The sequence below is a fragment of the Cherax quadricarinatus genome, chromosome 95 (assembly GCF_038502225.1).
Source record: "Cherax quadricarinatus isolate ZL_2023a chromosome 95, ASM3850222v1, whole genome shotgun sequence".
Classification (NCBI taxonomy): Eukaryota; Metazoa; Arthropoda; class Malacostraca; order Decapoda; family Parastacidae; genus Cherax; species Cherax quadricarinatus.
The window spans coordinates 2,055,816-2,068,684 of record NC_091386.1 but is presented as its reverse complement, the minus strand read 5'-3'; the positions used below and the strand labels follow the sequence as shown (position 1 = coordinate 2,068,684).

The 12,869-nt window shown below is 39.8% G+C and overlaps 1 protein-coding gene across 7 annotated transcripts in view; it reads left to right on the top strand.

Annotated features, from left to right (window-relative positions):
• The window catches only part of LOC128703929 (serine/threonine-protein kinase 11-interacting protein), a gene marked incomplete at its 3' end in the record, with an annotated part of 68,222 nt that overhangs the window by 18,633 nt on the left and 36,720 nt on the right, over positions 1-12,869 (top strand). For all 7 annotated transcript variants that reach the window (XM_070104871.1, XM_070104872.1, XM_070104869.1 and 4 more), the window contains 4 exon segments: positions 417-607; positions 7,237-7,335; positions 8,126-8,303; positions 12,135-12,328. In XM_070104871.1, coding sequence (XP_069960972.1) covers positions 417-607; positions 7,237-7,335; positions 8,126-8,303; positions 12,135-12,328 — 662 coding nt within the window.

Genomic DNA, 12,869 nt, shown 5'->3' with positions numbered 1-12,869 from the left:
GATCTCCGGCCTCAGTGGGAAACAACTGATATGCCTGAATTATTAACATTCCGGGATTAATCTGTGTTTGATAGAGCAAAGGGACCATGAACAATGTTGCAAATGCACAAAGTAGTGGTTGTAGAAGTAGTGTTGCATGATCCCTTTGGGTTTAACATTTAGTTCTGGTTATAATAATAATAATTGGTTATTGGAGAAGCAAAGATTCAGTATTTGCCAGATTGCAACATTTGTAATTAATAATCTTGTTATGATATAGTCCATAAATGGACTTTTTAATATTTCACATATTTTTAAAAAGTCATATCTAAGAGATTAGGTATTTTGACTCTTAAAATAATGGATTTTTAGTTCGTACTGTTCTCTCGATTTTATACTATGTGCGTAAATAACAGTGCAATATATTATTGTTTCAGGGTACAGTCTTCCACTGAGTGAAACCATAAGTCTGCGTTGCTTCCGAAACTTGCAAGCACTGGAACTGTTGCATGTACCTGTGACCAGTCTGAAAGCTCTGCAAACCTTGCGGCCTACGCTGAGGTCAATTGTAATAGTCAAAGGACTGGCGCGCCTCAGTGATCTTTTCGTACGTTGTGGTGCAGATAAGGTCAGTTAATGCTGAGTTTATTTTTTATATTTAACTCGCTGGCCTGTGAGTGTAGGTCAGGTTAGGTCAGGTCAGGTTTGTCCGGTAACAGGACGAGTGTTCCCTGATGTGGGTCTTAGTCATATGATGACCCACAGCTGGAGCTTTTGGTCATCTGACCGAGGCCTTCCACTGGCTTACCACTCCACCCCTTTAAAAAATTATGGTTACAATTACAACCATTATATAATGATAATCTGTGAGTTTTAGGACTTGCTTGACAACTGGGATCAAACCAGTCATTCCACAATTTTTTTTCATTGCTGATGTTTACTTCGGCTTATCTGAAGATTCTCTTCTCCTCTTCCGTACCTTTACCCTCTCTCCTACCCTTTTCCTCATTCTTAGCTTAATGTAGGAAGATTTGAATATGTGTGTCTGTCATGTCAGTAAATCTCATGAGGTGCTACCATATTTAGTCCTCACTAGGTGCTACCATATTTAGTCCTCACTAGGTGCTACCATATTTAGTCCTCACTAGGTGCTACCATATTTAATCCTCACTAGGTGCTACCATATTTAGTCCTCACTAGGTGCTACCATATTTAGTCCTCACTAGGTGCTACCATATTTAGTCCTCACTAGGTGCTACCATATTTAGTCCTCACTAGGTGCTACCATATTTAGTCCTCACTAGGTGCTACCATATTTAGTCCTCACTAGGTGCTACCATATTTAGTCCTCACTAGGTGCTACCATATTTAGTCCTCACTAGGTGCTACCATATTTAGTCCTCACTAGGTGCTACCATGTTGAAAACAATGTATAGTACCTTTATATATTTTTTTTTTTTTTTATTATCACACCGGCCGATTCCCACCAAGGCAGGGTGGCCCGAAAAAGAAAAACTTTCACCATCATTCACTCCATCACTGTCTTGCCAGAAGGGTGCTTTACACTACAGTTTTTAAACTGCAACATTAACACCCCTCCTTCAGAGTGCAGGCACTGTACTTCCCATCTCCAGGACTCGAGTCCGGCCTGCCGGTTTCCCTGAATCCCTTCATAAATGTTACTTTGCTCACACTCCAACAGCACGTCAAGTATTAAAAACCATTTGTCTCCATTCACTCCTATCAAACACGCTCACGCATGCCTGCTGGAAGTCCAAGCCCCTCGCACACAAAACCTCCTTTACCCCCTCCCTCCAACCCTTCCTAGGCCGACCCCTACCCCGCCTTCCTTCCACTACAGACTGATACACTCTTGAAGTCATTCTATTTCGCTCCATTCTCTCTACATGTCCGAACCACCTCAACAACCCTTCCTCAGCCCTCTGGACAACAGTTTTGGTAATCCCGCACCTCCTCCTAACTTCCAAACTACGAATTCTCTGCATTATATTCACACCACACATTGCCCTCAGACATGACATCTCCACTGCCTCCAGCCTTCTCCTCGCTGCAACATTCATCACCCACGCTTCACACCCATATAAGAGCGTTGGTAAAACTATACTCTCATACATTCCCCTCTTTGCCTCCAAGGACAAAGTTCTTTGTCTCCACAGACTCCTAAGTGCACCACTCACTCTTTTTCCCTCATCAATTCTATGATTCACCTCATCTTTCATAGACCCATCCGCTGACACGTCCACTCCCAAATATCTGAATACGTTCACCTCCTCCATACTCTCTCCCTCCAATCTGATATTCAATCTTTCATCACCTAATCTTTTTGTTATCCTCATAACCTTACTCTTTCCTGTATTCACCTTTAATTTTCTTCTTTTGCACACCCTACCAAATTCATCCACCAATCTCTGCAACTTCTCTTCAGAATCTCCCAAGAGCACAGTGTCATCGACAAAGAGCAGCTGTGACAACTCCCACTTTGTGTGTGATTCTTTATCTTTTAACTCCACGCCTCTTGCCAAGACCCTCGCATTTACTTCTCTTACAACCCCATCTATAAATATATTAAACAACCACGGTGACATCACACATCCTTGTCTAAGGCCTACTTTTACTGGGAAAAAATTTCCCTCTTTCCTACATACTCTAACTTGAGCCTCACTATCCTCGTAAAAACTCTTCACTGCTTTCAGTAACCTACCTCCTACACCATACACTTGCAACATCTGCCACATTGCCCCCCTATCCACCCTGTCATACGCCTTTTCCAAATCCATAAATGCCACAAAGACCTCTTTAGCCTTATCTAAATACTGTTCACTTATATGTTTCACTGTAAACACCTGGTCCACACACCCCCTACCTTTCCTAAAGCCTCCTTGTTCATCTGCTATCCTATTCTCCGTCTTACTCTTAATTCTTTCAATTATAACTCTACCATACACTTTACCAGGTACACTCAACAGACTTATCCCCCTATAATTTTTGCACTCTCTTTTATCCCCTTTGCCTTTATACAAAGGAACTATGCATGCTCTCTGCCAATCCCTAGGTACCTTACCCTCTTCCATACATTTATTAAATAATTGCACCAACCACTCCAAAACTATATCCCCACCTGCTTTTAACATTTCTATCTTTATCCCATCAATCCCGGCTGCCTTACCCCCTTTCATTTTACCTACTGCCTCACGAACTTCCCCCACACTCACAACTGGCTCTTCCTCACTCCTACAAGATGTTATTCCTCCTTGCCCTATACACGAAATCACAGCTTCCCTATCTTCATCAACATTTAACAATTCCTCAAAATATTCCTTCCATCTTCCCAATACCTCTACCTCTCCATTTAATAACTCTCCTCTCCTATTTTTAACTGACAAATCCATTTGTTCTCTAGGCTTTCTTAACTTGTTAATCTCACTCCAAAACTTTTTCTTATTTTCAACAAAATTTGTTGATAACATCTCACCCACTCTCTCATTTGCTCTCTTTTTACATTGCTTCACCACTCTCTTAACTTCTCTCTTTTTCTCCATATACTCTTCCCTCCTTGCATCACTTCTACTTTGTAAAAACTTCTCATATGCTAACTTTTTCTCCCTTACTACTCTCTTTACATCATCATTCCACCAATCGCTCCTCTTCCCTCCTGCACCCACTTTCCTGTAACCACAAACTTCTGCTGAACACTCTAACACTACATTTTTAAACCTACCCCATACCTCTTCGACCCCATTGCCTATGCTCTCATTAGCCCATCTATCCTCCAATAGCTGTTTATATCTTACCCTAACTGCCTCCTCTTTTAGTTTATAAACCTTCACCTCTCTCTTCCCTGATGCTTCTATTCTCCTTGTATCCCATCTACCTTTTACTCTCAGTGTAGCTACAACTAGAAAGTGATCTGATATATCTGTGGCCCCTCTATAAACATGTACATCCTGAAGTCTACTCAACAGTCTTTTATCTACCAATACATAATCCAACAAACTACTGTCATTTCGCCCTACATCATATCGTGTATACTTATTTATCCTCTTTTTCTTAAAATATGTATTACCTATAACTAAACCCCTTTCTATACAAAGTTCAATCAAAGGGCTCCCATTATCATTTACACCTGGCACCCCAAACTTACCTACCACACCCTCTCTAAAAGTTTCTCCTACTTTAGCATTCAAGTCCCCTACCACAATTACTCTCTCACTTGGTTCAAAGGCTCCTATACATTCACTTAACATCTCCCAAAATCTCTCTCTCTCCTCTGCATTCCTCTCTTCTCCAGGTGCATACACGCTTATTATGACCCACTTCTCGCATCCAACCTTTACTTTAATCCACATAATTCTTGAATTTACACATTCATATTCTCTTTTCTCCTTCCATAACTGATCATTTAACATTACTGCTACCCCTTCCTTTGCTCTAACTCTCTCAGATACTCCAGATTTAATCCCATTTATTTCCCCCCACTGAAACTCTCCTACCCCCTTCAGCTTTGTTTCGCTTAGGGCCAGGACATCCAACTTCTTTTCATTCATAACATCAGCAATCATCTGTTTCTTGTCATCCGCACTACATCCACGCACATTTAAGCAACCCAGTTTTATAAAGTTTTTCTTCTTCTCTTTTTTAGTAATTGTATACAGGAGAAGGGGTTACTAGCCCATTGCTCCCGGCATTTTAGTCGCCTCATACGACACGCATGGCTTACGGAGGAAAGATTCTTTTCCACTTCCCCATGGACAATAGAAGAAATAAAAAAGAACAAGAGCTATTTAGAAAAAGGAGAAAAACCTAGATGTATGTATATATATATATGCATGTGCGTGTCTGTGAAGTGTGACCAAAGTGTAAGTAGGAGTAGCAAGATATCCCTGTTATCTTAGCGTGTTTATGAGACAGAAAAAGAAACCAGCAATCCTACCATCATGCAAAACAGTTACAGGTTTTTGTTTCACAGTCATCTGGCAGGACGGTAGTACTTCCCTGGGTGGTTGCTGTCTACCAACCTACTACCTATGTACTCGCCTATTTATGCTCGACTATTTGTGGTTGCAGGGGTTGAGACATAGCTCCTGGCCCCACCTCTTCACTAATCATTACTAGGTCCTCTCTCCCCTTCCTCCATGAGCTTTATCATACCTTGTCTTAAAACTATGCATGGTTCCTGCTTCCACTACATCACTTGCCAGACTGTTCTACTTCCCGACAACTCTGTGACTAAATGTGTGTGTGTATGTGTATGTGCATGTACTCACCTAGTTGTGGTTGCAGGGGTCGAGTCATAGCTCCTGGCCTTCCTCTTCACTGGCTGCTACTGGATCACTCTCCCTGCACTATGAGCTCTATCATTTTTTTTTTTTTTTTTATTATCACACCGGCCGATTCCCACCAAGGCAGGGTGGCCCGAAAAAGAAAAACTTTCACCATCATTCACTCCATCACTGTCTTGCCAGAAGGGTGCTTTACACTACAGTTTTTAAACTGCAACATTAATGTAGCTCTATCATACCTCTGCTTAAAGCTATGAATGGATCCTGCCTCCACTACATCACTGTGTGTGTGTGTGTGTGTGTGTGCGCGTGTGCATGCATGCGTGTGTGTACACATGTGCTCCTTAACCCTTAAACTGTCCAAACGTAGATCTACGTTTTTTCAACATTTGAAAGTATGTAAAAAAGTAAATCTTCTTTTCTTTTTTTTACATTTGAAAACGTGTAAAAAAAACTTTGATCTACTTTTTTTTTTTATTATTTTATGTATTTGAAAATAAGTAAAAAACGTAGATCTACTTTTGGAGCACTACGCATGTGAACGTAAATTTGTTTGGACAGTTTAAGGGTTAACTTCATGGGGTTATGTTCTGTTGAACTCATCATAAGTCAAAAATATCATAACTTAAATATATGATAAATAAGTAAATAAATACAGTCTCTCCTCACTTAGCGACGTACTCGTTTACTGACAACTCGGACTTATGACGGGCTCTCTGACCAGTAAGCATACCCAGATATTAGAGCTGATTTCCTCTCTGCTTAATACAGTGTACATACACTATTGTATAAACATTTCAAAATATACCAGAAATGTTATAAATGATGCAAAAGTGACATTAAAACAATATCAGAGATGGTTGACACAAACCCACTACCATTATAGTACGCTTCTTGCTTAGTGACGAATTCATTTACCGACGTGGTCTTAAGAACGGAACTCCGTCATTAAGTGAGGAGAGACTGTAACTACTGTCACTGAATAAGTAAACAAACGATTACTGTAACTAACTAAATACCAGTATTGTAAAGTAAATAAATGAATACAAGTTAGGGGCTTGCTTCCTTCATGCTGGGTAATTATTATAAGTCACTCTGACTTTTTTGGGTTATCCTAGGTTCTCTACACATACACTGCTATGTATGATAATTCTATGTATCTGTATTTGTGTATACCTGAATAAACTTACTTACTTACTTATCTCTAAAGTAATTGATGCTGCAATATGTTAAAATATGTATTAGCCAGGCTCAATATTGATCTCTGTATTTATGATGTTGTTATAAGGAAAAAAATGTATGATTAAAATTTACCACTCTATACGTCTGTCCAAACATAGATCAACATTCACATGTGGGGGACTCCGAACATAGATTTACATTCACGTGTGGGGGGGGGCTCTGAATGTAGATCTATGTTCATGTGTGGGGGGGCTCCGAACGTTGATGTACGTTCATGTGTGGGGGGGCTCCGAACGTAGATCTACGTTCACGTGTGGGGGGGCTCTAAATGTAGATCTACGTTCATGTGTGGGGGGCTCCGAACGTAGATCTAAGTTCATGTGTGGGGGGCTCCAAATGTAGATCTATGTTCATGTGTGGGGGGCTCCAAATGTAGATCTATGTTCATGTGTGGGGGGCTCCAAATGTAGATCTATGTTCATGTGTGGGGGGCTCCAAATGTAGATCTATGTTCATGTGTGGGGGGGCTCCGAACGTAGATCTACTTTTTTTTTTACATGCTTTAAAATGTTGAAAATAAAGGTAGGAGCGTTACGCCTGTGAACGTAGATCTGTGTTTGGATAGTTTAGGGTTAAGTAGTGTGTAAACATTAGGTTTAGTGTGCTTGAAATGCCCTAGTATGATAGTGGATTTCTCTGTACTTAACAAATCAAAATTGTAATTACACAGTTTAACCTTTGCAAAGAAATAAAATCTTTAATTTTTATGTATTAGGCTGGAGAGTTTGTGTGGGAGCAGCTTCAAGAGGCAGTGTTGAGTCGCAACTCCCTGCACACCCTAGACCACAGTCTCAGTCTTCTTCCCAGTCTTAAGGTAACCTCCTGACACTTATTTTTTTTTTTAATTAAATATTGAAACATTTGAATACCACAAAAATTTTTAATGAGTTTTTTTTTTTTCAACAAGTCGGCTATCTCCCACTGAGGCAGGGTGACCCAAAAAGAAAGAAAAAATCCCCAAAAAGAAAATACTTTCATCATCATTCAACACTTTCACCTAACTCATACATAATCACTGTTTTTGCAGAGGTGCCCAGATACAACAGTTTAAGAAGCATATATAAAGATATATAACATATCCCTCCAAATTGCCAATATCCTAAACCCCTTCTTTAAAATGCAGGCATTGTATTTCCTATTTTCAGGACTCGGGTCTGGCTAACCAGTTTCCCTGAATCCCTTCACAAAATATTACCGTGCTCACACTCAACAACTCAACAATGTGTGTATAAACAGTAGTCCCCCCAAATTCGTGGGGGTTACATTCCAAGACCACCTGCGAATTTGGAAAAACCGCTAATTCTGGACGTGGTTAAAAAAAATGCCTATTTTTATAGTTTAAACCCTAAATATGCCCCCATAACACTCTGAAGGAGGGGTGTTAATGTTGCAGTTTAAAAACTGTAGTGTAAAGCACCCTTCTGGCAAGACAGTGATGGAGTGAATGATGGTGAAAGTTTTTCTTTTTCAGGTCAGCCTTTCTCAGTGGGAAACGACCGATATGTAAAAAAAAAAACTTAGATATACTTCCTCACGTATACGATTTACTTCGACGTTAGTTGACAGATCTGTAATATTATTGTATTTAATTTATTCCTGAACAGATATTAGACTTAAGCCATTGTGAACTAGAAGATGCCTCAGCCTTGCAACACCTACCTATCGTGTCCTTGTTGGATATTAGTCACAACCAGCTGCGACTTTTGCCACGTCTTTCATCTACTGCTACCTACTCCATTACAGTCCTCATAGCTAATAATAATCTATTTTCTCATTTAAGTGGTAAGTATGGTCAGTATTTAAGTTATGTTGGTCAGTAAACTTGACTTCAATCTCATTATGTATAATATGCTAAAATATAATACTGTAACTTGTTATTCAACTGCTTGTTAATTACTGCTAAACCGCTACTACCTCTGTTGATATATAAAAACAATGTTCAATTTGAATCAGCTATGATATACAGTGGACCCTCGACTAATGATATTATTTCATTTCAGACGTCTGTTCAGGTGCTGTTACCGACCAAATTTGTTCCCATAAGGAATATTGTGAAATAGATTAGTCCGTTTCAGACCCCAAAAAATTCACGTACAAAAGCACTTACAAAAATACACTTGCATAACTGGTCAAGTTGGGAGCTGATCATTAGTCGAGGGTCCACTGTATATGTCTTGTATTAACTAGTCTGTAAAGCATTAGATTTAGTCTGCCTGAAATGCCTCAGCATGATAGTGGCTTTCTTTGCACTTAGCAAATCAGTATTGTAATTACACTTGTCAACTATGCAAGGAAATAAACTCCTTAATCCTTAATTATGTACAACAACAATTACAGTTTATTAAGCATTCGTAGAAAACCATCAAAAACCAAAAACACGGTTGCAGTTTTTTCCCATTATGCACTGCATGGGGCAGGATTTTTATATATGATTCACACTTAACTGCAGAGACCTATTCTCTCCTATCTAGGCCCAAATTTACTGCTCACTGCTTATCTGAGTGAGCTGAGCTCATCACATTCTACGGCACAGATCCTGAGCTCAAAGCCATAGTACTACGACACAGACTTCGAAGTGATTAAGCATTAGGATGAGAGTCTGTTAATGCATCGCATGCTAGTCTCATTTTGTACCTAACAATATATTATTGTACTACTACTACTACTACCACCACCTCTTCCTGCCTATATATAGCCATCCTACTCCACTTCTGGTTAGTGTGACTTTGTAAATGGTCCAAGTCGGACCGAAACGTCGTTGTAAGCTTCTCTCTTTTATGTGCGGGTTATTTGTGTATCGTTCCAGTCACGGTATTGTGCTTTTTTTGTTATTTAATATATTATTATGTGTAAATTACACTTCATACAGCATAAAAAGTAATAAAAATTTGATTCTGAATTTGAGGGTTCATGTATAGTTCCAATACCTTCAGAGCTTTCTAATTAAGATGACTTCATTCAGAGTAGTATCTATGGCAGGTCAGTAATCCAGAATAGCCCAAGACAACAATGATATCTTTTCTCTGTATCTGCTACTACTTTTCCACTTCTTTTTGCCTCTTGTTGTCCTGTCCCCTTCCCTATATACACTGGCTCCCTCACCTTCATGTATTAGTGTGACTTGTAAATGGTCTGAGTCAGACCAAAACATCGTCATAAGCTGCTCTCCTGTGAGCAGGATATTTGTACATGATTTTTGTTCTCAGTTTTGTTTCTTTTTCTTTTTTTAATTTCATTAATGTTTCTTGAAATTTTTTACCATATAATGTTTATGAGTGGATACAAGAGGAAAATGTATTGAGTATCTTATTGATGACTAGGATGCATGTTCAGTATTTGGGCACGTTTATTGTTGATATGTTTTGCCTAACAGTAGGCTTCTTGAGTGGAATACAGAAGCAGTAGAAATAAAAACATGGTGTAATTAGTCCAATACGCTGGAAGACGTAGCTTTGAGGTGGTCAGTCCCTCAGTTTAGAAAAGAGTTCAACTGTTAATGTGTATAGTTGTAACATGAAATGACACGATTGCAAACAAACCATACCACGGGCGGGGATAGAACCCACGATCAGAGAGTCACAAAACTCCAGACCGTCGCGTTAGCCACTGGACCAGCTGGTGGCTAACACGACGGTCTGGAGTTTTGAGACTCTCTGATCGCGGGTTCTATCCCCGCCCGTGGTATGGTTTGTGTATAGTTGTATTTTTTGAAGTGTCAGAAGTACTGAATGAACTCATAGGAACAGAGCACTTTGTAAATCAGACACCTTTTCCTGTAAATGACACTTTCTTAGTTCTTTCTTTTCTTCTTTCAACAAACCAGCCGTATCCCACCAAGGCAGGGTGGCCCAAAAAGAAAAACGAAAGTTTCTCTTTTTAAATTTAGTAATTTATACGGGAGAAGGGGTTACTAGCCCCTTGCTCCCAGCATTTTAGTCGCCTCTTACAACACACATGGCTTACGGAGGAAGAATTCTGTTCCACTTCCCCATGGAGATAAGAGGAAATAAATAAGAACAAGAACTAGAAAGAAAATAGAAGAAAACTCAGAGGGGTGTGTATATATATGCTTGTACATGTATGTAAATGCAGCAGCGAGGAGACGGTTGGAGGCAGTGGAGATGTCCTGTTTAAGGGCAATGTGTGGTGTAAATATTATGCAGAAAATTCGGAGTGTGGAAATTAGGAGAAGGTGTGGAGTTAATAAAAGTATTAGTCAGAGGGCAGAAGAGGGGTTGTTGAAGTGGTTTGGTCATTTAGAGAGAATGGATCAAAGTAGAATAACATGGAAAGCATATAAATCTATAGGGGAAGGAAGGCGGGGTAGGGGTCGTCTTCGAAAGGGTTGGAGAGAGGGGGTAAAGGAGGTTTTGTGGGCAAGGGGCTTGGACTTCCAGCAAGCGTGCGTGAGCGTGTTAGATAGGAGTGAATGGAGATGAATGGTACTTGGGACCTGACGATCTGTTGGAGTGTGAGCAGGGTAATATTTAGTGAAGGGATTCAGGGAAACCGGTTATTTTCATATAGTCGGACTTGAGTCCTGGAAATGGGAAGTACAATGCCTGCACTTTAAAGGAGGGGTTTGGGATATTGGCAGTTTGGAGGGATATGTTGTGTATCTTTATATGTGTATGCTTCTAGACTGTTGTATTCTGAGCACCTCTGCAAAAACAGTGATAATGTGCGAGTGTGGTGAAAGTGTTGAATGATGATGAAAGTATTTTCTTTTTGGGGATTTTCTTTCTTTTTTTGGGTCACCCTGCCTCGGTGGGAGACGGCCGACTTGTTGAAAAAAAAAAAAAAAAACATGTATGTGTAGTGTGCCCTAAGTGTAAGTAGAAGTAGCAAGACATACTGAAATCTTGCATGTTTATGAGACAGAAAAAAGACACCAGCAATCCTACCATCATGTAAAACAATTACAGGTTTCCATTTTACACTCGCTTGGCAGGACGGTAGTACCTCCCTGGGTGGTTGCTGTCTACCTAGGACTTTCTTAGTTATCTTTAACTTTCTTAAAGCTGCTAACTACCTAACACTGCACAAGCAGAGGCAAATGGTTTTAATGAGTTGATGTGCTGTTAAAGTGTGAGCAAGGTAACATTTATATAGGAGTTCAAGGAAACGAGTTAGCTGGACTCGAGTCCTGGAGGTGGGAAGTACATTGCCTGTGCTCTGAAGGAAGGGTGTTGATGTTGCAGTTTTTAAACTGTAGTGTTGACACACCTCTGGCAAGACGGTAATGGAGTGAGTGATGATGAAAGTGTTTCTTCCTTTTCAGGTCACCCTGCCTTGGTGGGAAACAGCTCATGTGTTATTAAAAAAATAGAATCACACAAGTGTCATATATACATTTGTCATTACTATATACTCTACCTTTATTGAAATTCCTACTTTGTTTTATTGTGATATTCGGGATATTGTCAGTTTGGATGGCCTTCTAAACTCTTACATGAGGGCCTCTGTAAAGACAGTGATTATATATGAATGATGGTGAAAGTGTTGAATGATGAGAGTTTTTTCTCTTTTGGGGGGTTTTTCTTTCTTGTGGGTCATCCTGCCTCAGGAATTGGCTGACGTGTTAAAAAAAAAATGGTATATATATGTTTGCAGGTTTACAAGAAATGAAAAACATTGAGGAGCTAGATCTGCGTGACAACGTGCTAAGCATGAAGGACGTCCTCACTCCCCTCGGTGCCTTGCCTCAGTTAAGAAATCTCAAGATCACTGGTAACCCCATCACCTGGGATATTAATTACAGAAGTCACACTATCAGATACTTAAATCCTGCAACTGCTAACCATAAGGTACTGTATGTTATAGTCTATTCAGGTGCTCCTTGATTTGCAATGAGGTTACCTTCCTTTGAACTCACCATAAGTCAGGACTTGAGTCCTGGAGGTGGGAAGTACAATGCCTGCACTTTAAAGGAGGGGTTTGTGATATTGACTGTTTGGAGTGACATCTAAACTAAAAGGACACAAGTGCAACTAATGTGACATTTATTGTGGCAACGCTTCGCTCTCCAGGAGCTTTATCAAACCATTGGCTTGATAAAGCTCCTGGAGAGTGAAACATTGCCACAATAAATGTCACATTAGTTGCACTTGTGTCCTTTTACTTTACATATTGTCGGTAATTCTACCAACTTTATGACATCTAAACTGTTGTATCTGAGCGCCTCTGCATAGACAGTGATTATGTGTTAATGATGTCACCCTGTCTTGGTGGGAGACAGCCAATGTGTTGAGAAAAAAAAATAATTACTGAGTAAGTTAACACATAATTGCTGTAACTAATCAATACAAGTTAGGGACTTGCTGCCTTCATGCTGGGTAATTATCTTAA